The sequence below is a fragment of the Wolffia australiana genome, chromosome 5, assembly GCF_029677425.1.
Source record: "Wolffia australiana isolate 7733 chromosome 5, ASM2967742v1".
Classification (NCBI taxonomy): Eukaryota; Viridiplantae; Streptophyta; class Magnoliopsida; order Alismatales; family Araceae; genus Wolffia; species Wolffia australiana.
In genome coordinates this window covers 16,541,463-16,564,971 of record NC_135839.1, presented here as the reverse complement: position 1 = coordinate 16,564,971, position 23,509 = coordinate 16,541,463, and the positions used below count along the sequence as shown (strand labels likewise).

Genomic DNA, 23,509 nt, shown 5'->3' with positions numbered 1-23,509 from the left:
GGAGGCCTTTTGGATCAATACCGGATGACTTCCTGAAGACTCTCTGAGTAATGGGATGCTCAGGAGAAAAGTCAATTGCCTTATGACCCAAGGACCTGGTCCCTATTTATAGGAAGAGGAGATACTTAAGTCGCTTTAGCGTATCTTAATTAATCCCATCATTATAATTAAGATAGGCTTAGCCTCTACACAATTTATAACCATACGTATTGTTATAAGTGTGTTAATCCCATCATTAAGTGAATCACATATAAATTGGGATTTGTAACTGATAGCTTAAAAATATGCAATGATATACATACATATATATAACTGTCCATAGATTAAGAAATTAATATAACAATAAAAGACCTATCCATATGTTAGAGTGATGGGTTCTAACTTATACGAGTCATGGCTCTTCATGTAGGTTGGAAACAGCTGCTCCATAATGCACATAAAGTCATACTTTATTCCTCTCCTTATCTCCTTTGATGTGAAAGACACAAATTGTGTTGGTCACATATTCAATATTTGCAATATTTTCTCAAGTGCATGTCCCTAAAGGATCACAGGTAACTTTTAGAAAGCTCATCATAGACCACACCAGCTCCAATAGAGTGAGGTTCCTCCTTTCTAATACACCATTTATCTTTAGAGTATGAGGAGGGGCTAGATGAATCAGGATAACATTATCCTTTATAAATTGTGTGAATGCTTTACTCAAGTATTATCCTTCGTGAACTGATCAATGAGATTTAATACTCTTTCCAGATTATCTCTCAACTTGATTCTTAAACTCCTCCACTATATCAAAAACTTCAGAGGATATACTTCATCAAATATACCCAGCCAAGTTAAGGTATTTCATTAATGAAATCAATTCAGTACGAACAATCACCCCTTCATTGGGCTTCATACATCATGATTTATCTACTCCAATATGTCATTGCCTCATTCTCCATTCCCTGAGAACGGAGATTTCAATAGTTTTCCAATAATGGAAGATTTACAAGTGACATATGATTAAAAATTGTATACAACTTCAGTAATCTTCACTGCCAACATGCCCAAGTCTATAATGTCATGGCTAGGGCATATTCACATTATTGACTCTTCTTAAGATTGACATGTACTTGGAGATTACCATAAGAAACATCTATCACATATAAACTATTGGCTAATGGGTCTGAAGTAAATCATTTTTTTGAAAATTTAAGTGGACAACTACTTATGATAATTCAGAAATTTCCTAGCGTGTTGAAACTGAAAACAAAGATGATCTCCTTTATTTTGCTATTAACATAGTATGAGTCTGCTAATGATAGGAATACCTAGAGGAGATTTTTATTTTTTCTCCTCCCACAGTAAGAGGAACTCTTGTCCCACTTCCCTGACTCAGCTCTATATCCCCTTTCTCGTCTTTCTCCTACTTGTTAACACTTAGAAATTGATGCGCAAATGATGTAATACCCATGATGTGGAATATGTATAGGACAAGAAAGTATCTATCACATAGATAAATGAAGCATCACCATCATTATTAGAGTTGTCTCATGAAACTATAGATTCACTTCTAGTGACCATTCATGACATGACAAAATTCATGCATTCTTGAGTTTTCTCCACTAATCAGTCTGTTTGGTCTTGGCAGTACCTTTGTTATTTGATGAGAATATATTTGTGTGCTGTCTTATAGTTTCTTGGAACACTAATTTTTTTTCCATCCTCACTCATAAGCAGCCTTGGAGTTTGCTTCATCAACCCAAATTAAAAGGATTTATATCATAATACTATAATAGGAGGAATATGCATGAGTTTGTAACCTTCATGCTACATCGCAGAGTAATATGTCCCATTAACGTAAAAGTTTATTTTAGGACATATCTCGTGTGAGAATATGATAGGTAGAGCTGAATAACAAGATGTGCATGATGTAGGTTCTTCTCAGTTTTATTGACATCTATGATCTGATTATGATGTTGACTTTGTGGTGATTGGTCAACAACACTTGTATTGCAAATGAAAAATTAAAAATAATAATCTAACACAACAAAAAAATTAAGCACGTTAAAAATTTGTAAATGAAAACATCAGAATCATTGTTAAAAATTAAGAAATAATGATTATTTATTAAATAAAGTATAAAATATATATGTTAGATTTATTGACACAAATTAATTTAATATTAGTTTTATTTTTGTTAAAAAGTTTATTTTATATTTTCTTGATTTGTTTTCATTTGTTGTTGTTGTTTATCTTGGCCTTCAATAAATTAAATTTAAATTATATAATTTTGAAATTGTATCAAAAGGTGTTCAAATAATCTTGCATTTATTAATATATTTTACAAAAGTCAATGACCACTAGTGGCATGGTTAAGTCGTGACCGGGAGGTAATGGATCTGAAATTGAGATCAAAATGATTTTGGTCAAACCTGCCGAGTCAGACTAATATCCAAACCAATGTGATTCGATCAAATGGAATTGTACTACATTATTGTGTTTGGGCCAATCAGACCATCAAATAGATCTCATATGATCAATGTCCCATCTCACGTGGTCGTCAAGTCAAATCACACAACCATGTTTTATTTAAGTTCATTGAATAAAATATTAATTCATTATTATTTCAGTGTGATGTTTATAATGAAGTACATGACTATGTGCAGTGACATAGTGAATTATGATAAGATCATAAACAGTGATCGCTAGTCTTTAAACATTTATTCTAAATATTGTTATTTGATAGATAGTTGAGATGGACATCAAATTATCCAAAATAACACTATGTAATCCTACTTATATGATAAGTATGATTGATCCCATGGCTATTAGTGTGGCGATACTAATGACAGATATTGGGTGCTCTTTGCAGAAAGAGTTCATTCAACTGATCTGAATGAATCCCTAAATGGTATTATACCTAAATGTCAATCAGGTTGATTCAGGTCATAGTTGTATAAGTTATTTATTGACTTAAAACACCAAGGACATTTTTTGGATGGATGGCTATACTTTGCCTACGACTTATGAGTCTCCAACAGTGGGACTCAAACAAGTCATAGCTCGGATGGAGATGATTGAGTGGTCAAGAGGAGATCATCTACCCTCAATATAAGGAGGTTGACTCAAGGAATATGATTCATAAAATCCCTTGCCAGGTTAATGTGGATATTGGAGAAGACATTCTCCAATGATCTCTATTACACATCAGTACTAATCGAATGATGGCTTAAGGTTTGATGATCAGCCATATTGTAAGTCGTTCGAGAGCCTTGCACAGATGAAAGATCATCCATTTACAGTAATTGATGATGATAAAGGTTGCATGAGAGAGTTTGAACACTATTCAATATCTTATAGAGAACGAGGTGTAACTAGGCACCCCACTGGCTGGAAAATTATCCTAACAGTTGGGTTAAATCAATTCTTAGTTAATTACTCTCTATGTTGATATAGTTAATTAATACGTGTGGTCAATAATTATTATTGGGCCACTAAAGTTACTAATTTGAATGATACATGGGCTTAAAGGGTAACACATATAAGATCATTAGTGACTTGGTGAATATATTGTACTTGACAAAGTTTTTGAGAAAAAATTCAGTAAAATATAAATAGGGAAAGAGGCACTCATTTTAGGCACCCAGGCCAACCAGAGCTAGCCCCCCCCCCCTTCAATTCTCATCACTTCTCCACTCAATTCAGGAAAGTGTCTTCGTGGTGAGAATATCTTCAAGATTGTTAAGAAGAGTTGGAGGGGAGATCCAAGAGCAATGTAAATCACATGGATAATTCTAGAGACGAGGCACATAAACGGTTTCAGAATGATCTCAAAGTGAGCGAGTTAAGAGTGGAACACATTCCCCACAAGGTACGTATGATGTGTTGATTTAAAGATCGATTTGGAATTGATAATCGGTTCCACTTCATAGGAAAATATTTTTTATGATTTAAACAAGGCATCAGAACTCAAAAACTCCCCTCTCATTTTCCTTCTGATAATCCCATCATTTTCTTTGACGAAACCCATTCATTATCGCCGATATCCTATTGTTCCTCTTTCAATCTCTTAATAATATTGTTGGGTTTTACTGGCTTGATTGACTATCTGAAATCATCCGTTATAAAGTAAAAGTAAGATGAAAACACATTGTGTGGAATAGATTCTACTCACACTTGATTCCATGGAAGAGTAACTTCAAGATGTTCATGTGTTTAACCTTTATATACATTCACTTGATCGTTAATTTGATGGATTTACTATAAAATAATTTCAATTCTTGTCACACTAGAGTTTTTAGAAGGGGAGACAACATGGCGGGTACCCAGATCTGGGTGGCATGGTTCCTAAAATGGGCACCCCCTCTATATATAATTACTTTGGATTTTTTTACAAAAAACCCTTATAATTATAATATATATACCAACGTGCATAGATATTGAGCAATTGACCCTGTAGGCCTATGTATCAGGCAAGGAAAAAAAGTAAAAACCAAATAACATTTAGTGGTAAGCCTTGTAAATTAGCTATATTGGCGCAAATATTAATAAATGAAGGATAAATTCAGCACAATTTTCAGGTTAAGTTTCTAGCTGACGGGGTGCCAAGATATGCATCGTGCTATAGAATATATAGATTAATGTGTTAACTATATATGAAACCTTTATTGTCATCATATTCTATAAATATAATCCTTCCTCCATGTGATAATATATAATAATTCAGGGTATGGTTTACCATCAAGCCCTTATTTGTCATGACATAGATCATTAGAGAACCTCTTGTCTAATATCTCTACTATCTTGGCTTGGGAATTCAATATATCTTTATCCTCAAGTCAATATCCTCTCATATTAAGGGTGGACAATTAAATCTTAAACATCCAATCATCTTCATGTACTTGTTGGTGTATCTAAGATAAGACTATTTTGAATCACGTAATTTGGGGCTCATAAGTTGTCAAATCATAGTCATCCATCCATAAGATATCTTTGACATCTCTAATTAAGAACATTCATACGATCTTGAGATGAATCAACTTGATTGATAATCAGGTGTAAAATGATTTAGAGATTCATATGGACAAATTCAGTGAACTCCCAAAAGAGCACCACAATACATCATTTATTGTCTCTACACTAATCGCCACAAGATCAGACATACTTATCATGTGAAAAGGATTAGAGAGTGCTACTCTCTCCAGGTATTTCAGTGTCCATGTCAAGTACCCTTCCAATAGTACTATTGAAAATACAACTTTAAAGACAGTGATCCTTATATTACGACATCTTCATAACTTACTTAGTCATTGCATATGCTCAACCAATTCACTAAAAATATCACAATAAAATAATAATGAATATCCATATATTTCAATGAATGTAAAATTGACATAAAGTGTGATTTTCTTGACTACCACATGATATCTCTCAATAGTATTATCTTAAATCTGTTAGCCCCAATACCTCATACACAAGACTTCCTCTCTGAAAATGTATATTAAATGTTTATTTCTCCTTTCTCAAAATTGTGTATCAATATCTCTCCTTACATTATTTTCTTCTACCTCAACTAATCACAATTTAGACATACATCTAAAACCAGTTTGTAGTCACCTATCTCTGTGGAGATTATTATTCATTACTTTTAAACTTATTTAATTTCTCACTTTTAAGTTATTAAAGAAAACTAGAGCACCGTGACATAAAATCATATCCCCCAACTTGCTTTATTAGAAACTATGTAATATGTTGTGCATTGCTGGCAGACATTAGCATGAGATGGATGTTGGGGACCACCCCTCTTTCGGAGTGAAGGGCCCACTCTGTTGGGGATGATATCGGAGAAAAACATTGGCAGGGCGGTTGTGGCTTGGGAAGTGCATTGTTAAAATCTAATGCATGTTTTTTGAGACAAGATTAAAACAAAAGGTAATTTCATGTGGATCAACAAATTAAATTGTAGTTTAATTACTCTTTATAATAAGGATAAAAATTGGAAAACTGTTGCCTAGCAGTTCTGTAGGCCTTCCAAATTTACTTAAGCGATAACCGGATTATATCACCGAAGCATTAATCTTGATGTTGGTTATTGGTCCCTTGATTTTGGTTTTTCCTATAATTTTGAAACTGAATTCACAATGCAGAATACGCCCAACAGTAGGGAACATGATATGGATTTAGACCGTCTCGAGACATATTAGGTTGATCGAATTGATAACGAGCACTGGATAGTAATTTGACCTAGTACACGAGGAACCGTCAATGAATAAAATTGATCGCTGCACTTGATTGTCAAGCAATCGGCATAAAACTTGCATTCAGTTATGGATCTACACCTCCAAAATGGAGTCATAGCTAGTTGTATTTTGCTTTCCACTGAATAATTGCATTATATCAATAGGAAACCCATCAGCTCAAGTGGGCCTATGTAAAGAGTGAAGCGTCGCTAACCGTTGCTTCAGTGTGGCCAACCTAAAGTGTTATTCCTATCAGATTGCACAATGAATCCTTTTTAAATGACTTCAATATGCAACATGGCATTTCATTTGGTCACGTGGCCGTGTTTCTATGGTCCACTTAGTTCATCCCCACGTTGCACAGATTCATCGCTGATGTATCTAGGTATACCCAATTCACTGAAAAAGGAAGGACATGTGTTAGACATGTAATTAAATGTACATAATTTAGACACTCAAAACTAGCAGTTTTCACAAGTTTTATTTTAATATTAATATGTGTTTTTAAATGCAGAAACCCATGGTAGAATCTTTGGTGATCCTAATGACAGAGTTATGTACCTAACAAGCTATTGATCTGACATGGGGATCAATTGAGGAGGAAGAAAATAAAAAAATCAAAACCATATAATTTTAGAACACAATATCTGATGGACCACCCAGAAGATCAAGCTCAGATTCGTCAACAGTTGCGTCACAGAGCACGAGCCGACGTGAAGAACCCAAATTTTTCACATCATTTTATTTCGTGCTTGTGTCTCACTCTCTCTCATAGTCTCCCTCTCTCAATGTCTTGCTATATCTCTCATTCTCTCACTCTCTTTCTCTCTCTCTCAGTGTCTTGATGTTTCTCTCATTTTATCTCTCTTGCTCCCAGGATATTGCGCACACTCAATGTCTCCAAGTCAGTATCACTCTCTATATTAGTGTCTTTCTCTTTCTCTAGCTCTCTCACTCTCTCTGTCTTTCTCTCCCCCATAACACATGTATACCTCTTTATAAGTGTGTAATTTGATGCTCACTAAATGTATATTTATCTTCTATAAGAGAGACTATCATGTTATTTGTGATTCTATTAATCACGTCTTGTATTTATCATGAATTTGACCCCTGAAGTTTTTCAGTTGACATCATTTTTGTATCCAATGATCTCTCTCTGTCTCTCAATCCCCTTGCTGACTCCTATAGCCACCACCGCAGCTAGAGATACTGCCACGCATGTGGACATGTGAAGAGAAGTTCATGGAGGGAGGGACGGAGAGTGGTTTTAATTTTATTAAAAAAATTTCACCATCAATGTATTCTCCCATCACATCACTTGTAAGGATCTCTCATCTTGTTGGGTTCTATGCTTTGATTAGTCCATGGAAAACACGATTCCATGGATGCGGAAGCGTGTTGATTGATTCACAATCGATCTTTCAAATCATACATTGAATGTATCTTTTGGGGAACTCGTTCCACCCTTGACTTTTTTTGCTCTGAGATTGTTCGGAAGCCGTTCACGCGTCCGACATCTAGAAGTATCCACGCGATCATTCGGCGCTTGGATCTCCACATCTTCCTCTTCAACTCTACTTGGAGACTCTCTCCTTGGTTGATTTAGCGAATAAATAGAGGGAGAGGCTCTCAAATCATGCTTGCATGGGTGCTTAAAATGAGACCCCTTATCCTCTTTATATTTCACTTAAGGTTTTTCTCAAAAATATATCCACCAATGCCTTTATGACCTTGTGCATGTGAACCCTCTAGGCTTATGTATCATTCTAGTTAATAACTTTAGTGGCCCAATAAAAATTATTGGCCAACCCTATTAATTAACTATATCAACATATAGATTAATTAAATAAAGATCGATTTACCCCAATCGATATGTTAGGTTTCCAGCCCGTGGGGTGCCAAGCTACACCTCGTGCTCTAAAAAAATTTGAGTACTGTTTGAACTCTCTCATGGAAACTTTATCATCATTGGTTACCATATACATATAATCCATCATCCGTGAGAGACTCTTGAACGACTTAGGGTATGGTTTATCGTCAAACCTTAATCCATCATTCAATTAGTACTGATGTGTAACGCGGATCATTGGAGAATGTCTTTTCTGATATCCTCACTAACCTTGCATGTGATTTTCTACATCATCATCCTTGAGTTAATATCCTCTAATACCGAGGGCGGATGATCCCTTCTTGACCACTTAATCATCTCCGTAAGCTTCTTACTACATGATAGTCTCAATTTTAAAGGTTTTAATTTCGTCGTTGGTAATTGAGATTATTAAACAAAAAATATATTTTGCTGTACTTTAGAATACTTAGTGATGAGTATGGATCGTCTCTACGAGGAACGATGATTAAGAAATTAACTTCTTATGATAGTGATGATCAACGAGAGGATAAATGAGGACGTGATTCGAAGATATGAGATAATGATATCAATTCAAAATAAGTAAGTTACATGTTAATTTAAATTAAAGAAAAGAGTAAGTGAATGTGACGGACACGATAATGGACCATGGTATGAACGAGGATAGTGGTTGGATGTGGAGCGGTACGATGGCGAGGATAGATAGATGAGATAAGATAGTATAAATGAGTAAAATGTGAGTGACCCTAATTGCGTTAACTATTGTGTCGGATAAGAGACAACATAAGGCGAAGACACTTACCTTAGATCCTTATGTTCTGCCAAGATCACGGTGATTTACAAGTGCCGGTAAGCTCTCCCTCTTCTCCAATGCTTCTCCCCACACACCCAGGACACCAAGAACACACTTGATGGATCTCAAAGCTCACTATCTTTCAATCAGCCTACATAAGTAGGATGCAAATTCAAGATGAATTAATGGAGCGCATCAACCGGAGTCCCCAGAGACATTGTCGGAGATGCCATCACCGTCATCAATGCCTCCGTTGGTTCACGTTCAGCCCAACTGGCATGCCAAGGTGACAGGGTTCAAATATCCCGGGTGAAAGCACGTTCGTGATCATTCGGTTTTCGGTTTTATTCTGTTTGTGTGTTTGTTTGTCATGTTTGTATCGTCGCTTGTCGCGTCATTCACGTAGTCTCCATGTCCAGGGTCATCGTTTTATCCGTCACGTCATCGTCAGTTTTGATTCTTTTCCTGCCCCTTTGGATTTTCATATTTGGGTCTTTGATTTTATAAAGGGGTCTTATGTACATGGACCCCCCTTAATGGACCTCCCTAGGGCCCATCTTGACCTCCCTATATTAGGGAAGAAGATGCGTCCTAGGAAGGCAGACCAGATCATTTTGTGTTGAAGTATTTTCTCGTTCAGAATTTGGTCTCGCTAAGGAGGAAGAAAAGGAGGTCAAGGAAGGAGATCGAAGAGGGGAAGAGGGGAGGTGGTCAGGGAATAGGGTCGTGAAGGCTACCTGAGGGTGGAGGAGCGTTTCTCCACCTTGAGTTTTTCGCATCGCCGGCCATCCTGAAATCCACCTCCCAACTCGGCCGTGCGTGAAGAAATTTGCACCGTCAACTATCGGTGGGAAGAATTGCCCACCACCGCCAACGGGATCGCGCCGGGAGGATTTTTAGTCCTTATTCAACTCTTCTTAAAAATCTAGAAGATCTTCTCATCGTGAAGACACTCTCCTAGGATGAGTGGAGAAGAGAATGGAGAAAGGGAGGGACTCTCAAATCTAGCTGGCTTGGGTGCTTGAAATAAGTGTCCCTTCTCTATTTATATTTTACTTTAAGTTTTTCTCCAAAACCCTAAAAAGTAAAATATATCCACCAATGCTCTTATGACCGCATGCGTGTGACCCTTTATGCCCATGTACATTCTAGTTAATAACATTGGCCCGATAACACGCATTTTTAGTACCTTATATGATCATGTTTACGGGTTTATCTGCATTAAATTACTTACATTTGCATATTATCAAGTTAAAATGATTAAATCAATTTTTAGAATAAATTTCTGAATTTTCTACATTTTTTGTGTATTTTTTGGGAATTTTCTAACAATGGATTCTAAAAGAATATAATTTTTTAAACAAAATATGATTTTTGGGAATTTTTCGACATTAAATTTGGAAAGATATGATTTTTTAAGTTGAAATATATATTCGTATGTATTTTTTGGGATTTTGTTTTATTTAAAAGGAATTTTAAAGCATTTTTTAGTTTTTTATTTTGCGCCGCCATGTGTTGCCATTCGATTCGTCGAACAGCGACGAATCAGGGCATTCTATGATGATTTGCGCCAGACAATCATTAACTAGGCAGTCGTCACTTTGGAAATTGCAAAGCAATGATTGTTGTCATAATTAACTTATTACTTGGTTGGCGTAGGGTCACACAAAGCGATGTCCTTTTTGTCTTTACTCGGTTGGCGCAGGGTGACGTGACGCGTTCGCATACACATGTTTAAAACAAAAGGGAAAGGAAAGAATAAGAAAGGAGAGAGAGGATGGCATGTGATAATCTCAATTTTAGGGTTATAATTCGTCGTTGGTGATTGAGATTATTCAATAAAATATATTTTATTGTACTTAAAAATACTTAGTTAGTGATGAGTACGGATCGTCTCTATAGGGAACGATGATTAAGGAATTACTTTCTTATGCTAGTGATGATGGACGAGGGGATCGACGAAAGCAAGATTTGAAGACGTGAGCTAGTGATATCGATAAAAGATACGTAATTATAAGCTAATTTAACTTAAAGAAAAGAGTAAGTGATTGTGATGGATATGACGATGAACGACAGTATGAACGAGGATAGTGGTTGGATATGGAGTGGTATGATGGCAAGGATGGAGAGATGAGAGAATGGGGACGTAAGTAAGTGAAATGATAAATGAAACGTTGCTAAAAAACGTAAGGTGAAGACACTTACCTCCTCTTATGTATTTTCCCACACACCCAAGAGACTAAGAAAACTCTTGATGGATCTCAAAACTCACTATCTTTCAATCAGCCCACAAAAGTAGGAAGCAAGTTCAAGATGATTTTTACAATGATCTGGACCTCTATTTTATAGATCAGAGGTATGGATAAAAAGAGGAGGGGAAGATCAAAAGTTATGGCCGTTGGAAGTTGAAGCAATCCTAGCCTTTAATTTCTTCTCTCTCCTCATCAACGTCATCGATTTCGTGCCAGTTAAGAAGTCAAAGCACTTGGTATTCTGTGGCTTTTTGTATTCCGTGACTTTTCATATTCCGTGGCTTTTCATATTCTGTGGCTTTTCATATTCCGTGGCTTTTCATATTCTGTGGCTTTTTGTATTCCATGGCTTTTCGCATTCTGTGTACATGACAAAAGGACAAAAAAAAGAAAAATATGTTTCTCGACACTGACGTGGCGGCGCATCAGCACGCCACGTCACCCTATGCCATAAAAAAACAAAAATACTTAAAAATTCATATTAAATAAAATAAAATCCCAAAAAATATATATAAATATTTATTGACTCAGAAAAATCATATCTTTCCAAATTTAATATCAAAAAATTGCAGAAAAATCATATTATGTCTCAAAAGTATATTATTTTAGAATATATTGTTAAAAAAATCCTTAAAAATACAAAAGATTCATAAATTTGTTCTAAAAATAGATTTAATTATTTTAAGCTTGTTAACATGTACATATGAGTAATTTAATTCATAAAAACACGTAAATATGATAATGTAAGGCGCTAGAAATGCATGTTATCAACGTGGCGCGCATTGAGGCGCCGCCACGTCAGCCTCAAAACGTAACTTTTAAAGTCTTTTTTCTCTTTCTTTTTTCATTCTTTTCTTTCTCCTAGGTGCACGTGGCATGAAATACGACAAGCATCATGCAGAACACGAAAAGCGCAGAATGTGAGGTGCTTTTGACTTCTTAACATACACAGAAAACAATGACGATGATGAGGAGAGAGAAAATTTGAAGGGTTATGATTTCTTCAACTTCAAACAGCCATCACTTTTGATCTACAACTTTGATTGAGCTGAAATTTTCAGCACTACTTCATCTTTCTCTCCTATTTCCATCCATACCTCTGATCTATTAACAGAGCCCTCGATCTTTGTGAAATTCATATTGAACTTGCTTCATACTTGTGTAGGCTGATTGAAAGATAATGGGTTTTGAGATCCATCAAGAGTGTTCTTGGTGTCCTGGGTTTGTGGGGAGAAGTATTTGAGAAGAGTGAGCTTGTCGGCACTCATAAATCACCGTGATCTTGGCAGAATATAATAATGTAAGGTAAGTGTTTTCGCCTTATGTTGTCTTTTCCCCGACACCATAGTTAACGTAATTAGGATTTATCATCGTAGATGCCCTGGCCAACCATGTGGTACACACATGACACCCCTCCTCTCTTTTTCTTTCTTGGTAGGGCCTCCCTCCCTCAGCTCGCGGATGCTATCGCATGGAACGCCTCAGCTTGCCGACTCTCTGTACGCGTCGCTTACTACCGAAGGAGGGCCAGCAGGAGTGGCGGATTGCATGGAACACTCGAGGTGGGCGCGCCCAACCTCTTGCATGATCGGACGACTTTCACATTAGCGGGGTGGACTATGCACACTTCCACCATCGTAGCTGCTCCGCGGCCACCGCACTCTTTGCCCCCACTTTCACTCGGAGGGAGCACAGACGGGTGAGGTCGGCACGCGCGAAACTTCTCCGAGCTCCTACTAGGTATCATTTATGTATCTTTTACTTTCATGCACATTTGCGTGGACAAGTGGGATCCGAGTGTAATTGGGATCAAGTGCTCGCTCCACGCCTATAAACAATGATAAACAATATTTTATATATAATATCCCCCTGGGTGGCATCCAGGAGACGGCTGGATCGGACTACGGGCACAACCACAAGGTTGGCCGCATCCGGCACCATGTTTTTTGCTAAAAAAAGGATTTATCATCGTATCTTCACTTTCATTTTACTCTCTTCTCTCGTCTCTCTATTCTCGCCATTGTACCGTCGTTCATCATCGTGTCCATCACATTCATTTACTCTTCTCTTTAAGTTAAATTAACATATAACTTACACATTTTTTAAAAGATATCACTAGCTCATATCCTCGAATCTTGTCTTCATCTATCCTCTTGTTTATTATCACTAGCATAAGAAATTAATTCTTTAATCATTGTTCCCTATGGAGACGATCTGTACTCGTCACTAACTAAGTATTCTTAATTATATTTTTATTGAATAATCACAATTACCAACGATAAATTTAAGCCCCTAAAATCGAGATTATTATGGCCCAATAATAATTATTGGCCAACCTTATTAATTAACTATATTAGCATATAGATTAATTAACTAAGGATCAATTTAACCCAATCGATAGGTTAAGTTTCCAGCTGGTGGGGTGCCAAGCTACAGCTCGTACTCTAGAAGATGTCCTTGATGTCTCGAACTCTCTCATGGAACCTTTACCGTCATCGGTTATTGTATATGAATAATCCATCATCTGTGCGAGACTCTTGAACGACTTAGGGTATGGTTTATCGTCAAACGCTAAGCTGTCATTCAATTAGTACTAATGTGTAATGGGGATCATTAGAGAACTCCTCCAATATCCTCACTACCCTGGCCAGGGATTTTCGACATTGTCTTCCTTAAGTCGATCTCCTCTTATACTGAGAGTGGATGATCCCGTATTGACCTCTCAATCATCTTCATGAGCTTCATACTACATCCGAACTATGACTCGATTGAATTCCTTGATTAGAGGCTCATAAGTCATAGTCAAAATGTAGTCGTCCACTCACGAGATGTCCTTGATGTCTCAGGTCAGTGAATCACTTATACAACCATGACTTGAATAAACCTGATTGACGTTTAGGTAGAATACCATTCAAGGATTCATATGGATCAATTCAATGAACTGTTTCTCCAAAAGAGCACCCAATATATGTCCTTAGTGTCGCCACACTAGTAGTCAGAAGATCACTATCCATCGAATAGGAATAATTAGAATACATGCTTAAAGACTAATAATCTTTGTACTATGATCTCATCATAATTCACTATGTCATTACACATATTCATGAACTTCATTATAAACATCACACCGGAATAATAATGAAGGTAAGTATTTTATTCAATGAACTTAAATAAACATGGCGGTATGATTGACTTGACGATCACATAATATTCATCACATCTTCCATCATGTCATCACCCTCTAGGATATATGTTACTTCTTAAACATTCTAACTTGTCTCTCATCATGTCTCAAGAACGTGCCAAAAGCCGTGACAAATGACAGAGTCCATTAGATACAACATACCCCAATGTCTCATATTTTCAGATTTTATGAAAAGGGTAACAAAAATTCAAGTTTTTTGTTAAGCTCTTGCACACGGACAAAGCCCAATGACACATCGCTTTACAAAGCTTTACCTAACAAGTGAGAGATTATCAAGAGGTAATTGTGACCTTATAGGTGATAAATACAAATGGCATACTAATTTTCATAGTAATTTCATGTATTTTAGGTGTTTATTATCATTGAAATGAAAAAAAATCCTTGTTGTTGAGGGTCAAAATCATTTATTTCTTTTTAGATGAAGTTCATTTTTTTATAAACAATAAAAAATGAAAACACTAAAACAGAGGATAAGCAGGCGTCATGTAGATTATGGGGCCTGTAGAAGTTGTAAGGAGATATTTGTGTGGCTCAAGAAGATCCTGATGGGACAAAACATAAGATATGCAGCTAGTTAGAGCAGAGAGCCTGGCAAAAGAAGAATCTGTTAGAGGCTTCTGTCAGGTATGAATTTGTTAGAAGATCATGGTAGAGAAAATCCTGTCTGAGGATCTAGAAGAACCTCCTTCTTGGGCCATGTTACTAATGTGACTCCGAAAATGGGTTTTTTTTACCCATAAAGTAGTTAAAGAGAGCTTTTTTTCCCATAAAGTAGTTACCTTTTTTTTATTTTTCGTACGCCATCCTCGCGTTCCGTCGATGGAGGCGCGAATCCCTAGCTATGGCCTTCCAGACGTAGCTTAATCTCTCCTGCAGATGCTCGTCAGTCTGTTCGTAGCTTGCGGGATAATTAGCGATGCAACTGTAGAAAAATTTTGCTAGTTTTAATCGCGGGGTCGATCATATCTGCATATGGATCCTCCGCCTCAAGACGCATGGATTCAATCTTATCGGAATGTTCCCGGACGAGAGTATTCCGACGGCTCCATTCAGGTTTTTTTCCTGCTCTGGGTTCGAATTGTTCTCGTTGTGAGGATTCCAAACGATACCATGACTTCTCCATCTCGTCACAGTGTCTCTTGGTTTACGAATTTCACAATACATGATGTCCTCGAACTGGGTTTCTCCCGATTTCATCTTGTTTATTACAAAATTTCATCCAGATTCTGGGGCCTTGCTGTTACTGCTTTTTTTTTGGAATTCAAGTCTTAAATTATGTTGAAAGGTGCCAGCGCCAGTCATGATATCTAGAGTTAACCAATTCGATGCCGCAAGATTAGATGTAGAGATGTCGGGGATGCTGAAAGAACAGTTAGTTAAGGTCTTCTCGTTGATGAAGGTGCCTAACTTCAAATTCCACTTTTGAGTTTTTCTGAATGTTCTTGATGTTTTTAGTTTACCTGTTCATCTATTTCAATTGGATTAGCCAGGATTCTTGTTTCAATACGAGCCAGAACTTGACGCTTTTCTTGAGTTCCTCATCTGGAGGTTCTCAATTTGGGTGGATAAGCCAACTCCAGGGAACGGTCTGATGAATCTCAGGTACAGAGATGAGCGTTTTGTTCCCACTGAAGGTTAGTGACCTTCTTTCTTGTCAAATTCTTCCTTATGGCAATTGAATGTTTTATACATTTAGTCATGGTCAAAATTTTACTGTACGTTTTTCACTGGTTCGTGGATTTGCTCTAGATATTACGGTTGGATTCATCTTGTTTACTCAAAGGCGTATACATATTTGGACACTGAAGTTGGTGCAACTTTGAGGGCCAAACTCAAAGATTTTATTAACTGTTCTTTCAAATACGTTATTGCTATCCATTATGTATCTCTTTTTAGTTCTTAATGGCCTTGTCAACGTCAAAAAACTGTATGTGTTGATTCTTCAGTGTCTTTGGAGAACAAATCTGGGTTTCCCTGAGCTTCACCCATTTTATGAACATGATAAAAATCTCAGCGTACCCTCTTTCTGAATCATGACTTATACAGGGACGTGGATTCAGTATAATTTAGTTTGTTCAATCTTTCATTCCTGTGCCAACAGTCCAAAGGACATTCCTAATAAACTGGCCCACAGTCGGAAGAAGAGGGAGGGCCAAAAGTCTTATTCAAGAAGAATAGAGAAGGTAATAAGAATCGTCGGCAAACTTCCCTAAGAGGTACTTCAAACGTGGGGGGACATCCTACTGCTGTTCGTCTTAAATATCAAGAGGAAAGAGAGATAGATCACAGGAGAGATGATTTCCTTGGCCATGGTACATATCATGTGCCTAATCAAAGGCTGCCACCTGGCTAGTAAGAATTGATTCAGAGCTCCATCTTCTCCAATGGTGCCGAGGCTAGTGAGCATGCCCCTCCCACTCTGCTGCTGTGGAATCACTGCTGTAGAGTTTATGTTCGGAAGCCACCAGTGCACCATTGTAATGGAGTTCTACACTGTTACCACAAGGCTCTACACTGCTGCTGTGCAGTAGCCGTAGACCAGCTGCCAGCAGAATCTCTGGCATAGGGTAGTGTCATGCCATAGAACAGAGAGGGCCCATGAGCAGCCGGAGAGGAAAGAGACAAGTTTATATTCATATTTTATAGATTTTTTTATGACTCAGGTGGGTAGTATCAATCCATTTGATCAAGCCTGACAGCTCCAATTGAACCTTGATTAAATATCTCAATCAATCTTTTAGGGCCAATCTATTAGTCAATTTGTCAATTGGATCTGGTCACTTCTTCGACCCAATGTGGATAATTGTTTAAATAACGAGTGCCACCCGAAACTGGTGATTAAGGAGGTCCCAATCAAAGTACTTAGTCACTTGATCAGAGGGCTGATCCGATCAATTGCTCCATGGATCATATTGAATCAGTGACCCCTAACAGAGGATTTGAATACAAGAGATAATTTGAAAAGGTGCTTCTTTCAAAGATATTCCTGAAGATATCAACTTTAATACTCATGAAGGGGCTAAGACTAGGAAACAGAGATAAAATTTGTTAGTTGTGACCGTCTTATGACATGTGGAATACTATGAATTTTTTGCGCAAGATAGAGGCTAGAAATATTTCAGTGGGACTTTGATAAATTCTATGATAGTGTCAACTGAGAGGAGGAAAGCTGAGAAGAGGTATAGTTACAGGTATCTCACCGGACGTAGTGAAGAGGGAAGCATGTACCCATTGACTTGGCATGTGTGGAGCCTTTTATAAGTAACGGTGACCAAGGATTGTGAAAGGAGGAACCGTTTTCATGAAAGCTAGTGTAAGGAAATCACAAGAGGGGTTGAATTTTGGAGTGCTGGGTGATTGTTATGTTGTTCGGAAGAGAAACATTCAATCCAAAGCTTTTCTACTCATCTCTTCTGTTTGTTACTTTCATCAGCTATATCCTCTTCTGCCATTCTTGATTTCATTCCCATTTTATCGGTCTTCAAATTCTTGATTGTGATTACACGTACATACGGATATTCAGCTATTCTCTGCAACTTATCCATTTTATGACACTGATGCACCCGATGGTCTAACATGTTTCGAACTTCATTTAAGTTGCAAAAGGCCATCCACCCCTATTCAATAGTTAGTAACATAAAGAAGCATCCTGAGAGACACCCCGTAAATCCACTGAACATTTGGTATACAAGGGAAGCAGGTCATAGAGAGCGCTGGGGGACAGCTTGGATTTGGCCTAAGAGGCACACCGTTTTAACTGAAACAGCTGTTTCAAAAAAAAAAAAGGGTAACTGAAGCAGCTCCAACACAGTGTCAAAGGGCTGTGCTTCAATTGTGAAGTATCATATATTTCTCTGGAATACTGAAGCAGCTCCTCAGCCATTCTTGAGTCACCCCCTCGTTACTGATATCAGTAATATTTTTTTTCCACTGTTTATTGGCCTGCTTCTGTTATATCAGTACTCTGGGAGCTTCCGCTCCAGAGGACCCGACCAAATACTAGAGCCAGTGCAGGGCATCCGTGGATGGTCCTTAGCTGGCAAATGGACAACGGAAACATCTAGAAACAATAACACCCAATGGAATTCCTTAAGCAACTGGCCCAAGAACTAGTATGCCCAGAGGCAACCTTTTTTGCGCGTCCACCCCACAACCAACACTGATCTGGGCCCATTGGTTTGAGACTTCGATTGCCTTAGAAGGTTTGTGCCTAGGATAATTGTCAATAGTCTCAGGAGTAAATACTCAACATAAGAGCAGTGGAGTAAGAGCAGTTATTGATGTATCTACATTGATATCTCTTTATTTCAGATCAATTCCCTTCTGAGACTGATGTGATCTTACTAAGAATGGAGCAATGCCTTGGATTCTCTTCTGAAGTTGTCTTTGTAAGCATTATCAATCTGCAGCAAGAGCATTCCAACATGGAACTCTGAGCAGAATTCAAACGTCTAGGGGCACACTTACCTCGTGTCTCATAAGATCTTCTGACATGCACAAACCTTGACACACTGAAACTTGACATTCAAGTTTAAGTAGATTGGGCCTACTCATTAATTTTTATTAGATGCTTCAACCCTCCCTCAAAACAGAGAGATTTCTTCATAAAATACAACCATCTGGGCTGGGATACACAAGCATCTCCACAAGGCATATAATGTTGCCGACGAGATGCAACTTTTCCGCAGCAAGATAAACAAGGGGCGCCTAACCAATCCCCTCAGCACACCGTTTTCCGATCTCACTCAAAATCCACCACTAGCAAGATTCCTCAAAACCCATGATGCGATTAATTATTAATCAGGTGATTACTAAGTTTAAGTGAGAATGCACTGGGGTTTGGAGGGGGGTGCCGCAATTAAAAAGCTGAGCTAGCTCTGCAACAAGGTTTTGGATGCAATATATGAGACCAAGAGTCTAAGAAATTGTTTGTTTCCTGCTCTTCTTGTTCATTCTACCAGATTTGACATTATTTAACATTCAGAGGGCCCTTGTTTCTGCACTCAGGGAGTTTCCTGATCATAAGATCCTCATATTCTTTCCTTGTATTGAATGTTTCAGTCAAAATAAACGAATGCTCTGATACCTATTGATATGAGCCTTTATTTAGGTTTGTATTGTGAAGGGAAGAGACGCTAAAAAAGGAGACAGATCAGCCCTAGATGAACTGCCTGGAGATGCAGTGAAGTAGAGACAATCTTTATGGATCGCAGTGGCAGAGATGGGACTTAGACAGCAAGGAGAGGAGAGGCGAGAACTGTGACTCACTTCATTGTTACTCAGTGGCTGACCTCCTGATGGGACGGCAACTACATTTTGAAGAAAAAATACCGTACGCGTGAAACGATCAAAGACCATTATTGGACAACAGTGGCAATGGACTATAGGATGTGGGATTTCTTGTGGACCAAAATAGCCTTCCTTTCTAGTTTTTTGATATTTGGTCTCTGATATGTTGCCACTGTTTCAAGATGATTTAACAAGTAGGTCAAGATGGAGGAGATGCTAAATTTTCTGAAAAAGTTGCAAGTAGGGAATGAGGATAGAAAATTTTATGCGAGAGTTTTGCACTTCCCCAAATACCACTCTTTTACAACTGTCTGATTGGCTACTGAAGGCTTCGGTATACTGGTCCCATGAAGACTTTTCTTCTGCCTTCTCATAATAAATTAACCTCCTTTGCATTTGTGCTCCAAGGTTACCAGATTTAAATAATTCTGTCAGGTGATGTATACATGATAGGGCCAACTAGGTATCTCTATTTAATAATGGGACTTTGATCTTTTCTTGCGAGAGGAGCCCTTGCGAACTTGCTATGTTTCAGTTGGTTTGGTACATGGATTGGTAAGGCAATGAAGGGCTTCTGCGTAGATATGGAGGGTAGAGGAAATCAGAAATGTTTCGGGAATATTTCTAACTGAAATTTTATTTAATCCACTTTTATTATCCATCTCCCCCGGTCTCTAAGTGTTATAACAGTCTGTTACTGCATGTGACATGCTGCCAGGTTGAAATACATAATTATTCAACCACATTATGTATAACATTAAATCCTGGCTGAGTAAACAGCTCCGAGTTTGAATCTTATACACATCACATCGACTTGCCATATTTATCAGTACTTTCTTTGATGCAAGTATCCTAATCACTCATTATGTTGTTACAAAAACCTTTTAATTTCCGCTTTCAGTAAGAACGGGACTCGAAGGACAGGGGCTTTCTCGTTCTCAGAAGATTTGGTATTGCCTTGCAACAGTTGGTGGTCAATACATATGGGCCCGGCTACAGTCATTTTCAGCTTTCCGGAGATGGGGCGAATTTGATCAGGTAAACTCTGATGATTAATTCCTTAGTGGATAGCTCCACATGATACTGGTGGTGAATATAGTATGTTTCTTTAGAGATCCACTGCAAGACGGGTTTGGCTTCTAACGCAACGTGTTGAAGGGTTCTACCGAGCAGCTGCCTTAGTGAACCTTTTGGTATTCCTCTTCACTGGAAGGTAAGGGAGCAAATGAACAAACATGTTTTCTATTTCGTGAATTTCTTTCTCTTGGTTCTGTGTTCTTCGGTTTTCGTTTTGCGGGATGGTTATTTGCTGAGCTCACATAATGTCTTTGAGGCTAAACTTTCCTTTTTTTCCGATGCAGGTATCGGAGCATCATAGAAAGAGTTCTTAGGGCACGTCTGGTGTATGGAAGCCCCCATATGAACCGAGCCGTTAGCTTTGAGTACATGAATCGCCAACTAGTTTGGAACGAATTCTCGGTATTTCTTTCTAAATTGTTCAAATGAATTTCCTGAAATACTTTTCAAACTTGATCAGTATCCAAAACTCCTGCCAGAGGTTTCTCATAACATGGCATTGGTGCATATACTGTATGTCAGTACTCGTATGAAAATCACCTGTTGTAATACATGGACACGTTAAATGGAGGATTACCCAAAGACTTACCGTAGCAATGTTTGAACAAAATTTCAGGAAATGCTGCTCTTGTTGCTTCCCCTTCTCAACTCCTCTTCGGTCAAGAGGTTGCTTCTTCCGTTTGCTAAGGACAAATCATCAAGTTCATCTGGTGATGACATTGCATGCCCCATATGCCAGTTAAATCCTACCGTCCCGTTTGTGGCCCTTCCATGTGAGCATAGGTATCTACTGTCCCTCTCTGTATTTTCATATGTTGTATTTCTCGTGTTGAATCCTATTATCCAGTGAAAACTTATTTGGTGGGATGTCTTTTTAGAAGGGTTTTGTTGTTTTTGTCAGGTTCTGTTACTACTGCTTGAGAACCAGATGCTCAGCCAATTCTCATTTCAGATGCCCTCGGTGCAATGAAATTGTTCGTGCTATGCGACGCGACTTTGGTTCAAACTGAGGAAAGCATGAACGAACCACATCTGCATAGATTCAGTACATTGATTGGATGAAAAAGGAAATAACAAATACTCTATTTCGAAAAAGGAAACAAATTTTCTTTGTAGTTTCTTTCCCCACTTGTAATCATTACGTTACCATAAAAAATCTTGTTACCCTCTCTTACAGCTCCAGTAACCTTATCCTGGGTACGATGCAAAATTAGCATTATTTCATTGATTGGATGAAAAAGGAGACAACATTTTTTTATTGGGAGAATGAAATATAAAAACAGAGGTACAGTAACCTTATCCTGGGTACAACGCAAAAGTAGCATTATTTCGCTGACTTGATGAAAAAGAAAATAACATTTTTTTATTGGGAAAACGAAATGTAAAAACAGAGCTACAGTAACCTTATCCTGGGTACAACGCAGGATTAACATTATTTCATTAATTGGATGAAAAAGGAAATAACATTTTTTTCTTGGGAAAATGAAATATGAAAACAGAGCTACAGTAACGCAAAATTAGTGTTATTTCACAAATTTGATGAATAAGGAAATAACGATTTTTTATTGGGAAAACAAAATATAAAAACAGAGATACAGTAATCTTATCCAGGGTACAACAAAAAATTAGCAGCATTTTATTGGTTGGATGAAAAAGGAAAGCGATTGTTTAGTAGGAAAATGAAATATAAAACAGAGAGACAGATTAAGCAAGACGTATAACCACAAGTCCATAAGAGAGAAAGCAGTAGAGAGGGAGATGGAAATATAGAGGGCAAGAATGGGAGCTTGAGAGCTAAAACAAATGAGATGGCATAAAAGACTGACACCCAGATATGATATGATATAATACACTGTCATCACTAGATATGGTGGCCCAGCTGCCAGATTGGCATACCATCTGATGCATTATTTGGAAGCTTCTGCAAAAGATAGATAAACATGCATCATCGAAGGTTTATTAAAAAAATAATTAATCTGCCGCGTATCTGATAGGATCCTCGATAGGATCCTAGACCTATCTAGGGGTAGTTTCATCATTTAGCCCACAAGGACATTTTAGACATTTGTTATTATATATTTCCCTTTAAATAGGGATACCCTCTCTTTAGGAGGGTAGCCAAGAAGAAAGAAGAAGTCGCTTGTCTCCCCTCTCCTCACCGCATCTTCAGGCGGCTCGTCCTCGGCCGATCCCTACCCCCTCTGCTCGGCCTTTCCCCGACCATTCCCGTTTCTCTTCTCTATCCCAGGAACTTCTACCTTACCTCGTCCTTCAACCTCCTCCCGATACGAACCTAGATCAAGGTTCTTATCATTTGGTATCAAAGCCAACCCGCTCCTTCCGTTGCCACCTCCATGGACACCACCTCACGGGACTCCATGGATGCGCAGGCAAAGGCCATCGCCACTGCTATCAAACGCCAAATTGCGCCGCTCATCGCGGAGATTCAATTGCTCACGACGGTGCACCAACAGCAATCCGCGCAGACTTTCGCATCCCTGTAGAGGCTGCTGTCAAGGAGAGCCGCCTCGACGGCCGCGGCGTGGATGGCTCCAACGGTGGGAGCCTCCGCAGCCACGGCCTCGGCGGCCGCAGTCTCGACAGCCACAGCGCCACCGGTGGCAGCCCCCATGACCGCGGCCTCAAAGCCCGCCGCCGCGACGGCCACTGCCCTAGCCTCGACGGCCGTTGCCCTGGCAGCGACGACCCTGACGATTGTCCCCCGATAGAGATCGTTGTCGCCCGGGCCCTAACGGCTGCCAAAGTGACGGCCGCTGCCCTAGCTCCACCGGCCGCGGCCCC

At 38.4% G+C, this 23,509-nt stretch overlaps 1 protein-coding gene across 3 annotated transcripts; it reads left to right on the top strand.

Moving 5' to 3' along the window:
• The first annotated feature begins 15,110 nt into the window (after window positions 1-15,110).
• Window positions 15,111-21,879, top strand: TED3 (Pex2/Pex12 N-terminal domain-containing protein / zinc finger (C3HC4-type RING finger) family protein). 3 transcript variants are annotated; one of them, XM_078575703.1, is made up of 8 exons: window positions 15,111-15,394; window positions 15,682-15,740; window positions 15,828-15,975; window positions 20,532-20,668; window positions 20,743-20,843; window positions 20,992-21,109; window positions 21,324-21,490; window positions 21,609-21,879. In XM_078575703.1, exons 1-8 carry the CDS (start codon window positions 15,337-15,339, stop codon window positions 21,715-21,717), a joined length of 897 nt encoding a protein of 298 aa, XP_078431829.1. In that variant the 5' UTR covers window positions 15,111-15,336; the 3' UTR covers window positions 21,718-21,879. The 3 variants fall into 3 exon arrangements, with proteins under 3 accessions (XP_078431829.1, XP_078431830.1, XP_078431827.1); XM_078575704.1 differs by having other exon boundaries at window positions 15,565-15,740; XM_078575701.1 differs by having other exon boundaries at window positions 15,112-15,394; window positions 15,627-15,740.
• Window positions 21,880-23,509: the final 1,630 nt, after the last annotated feature.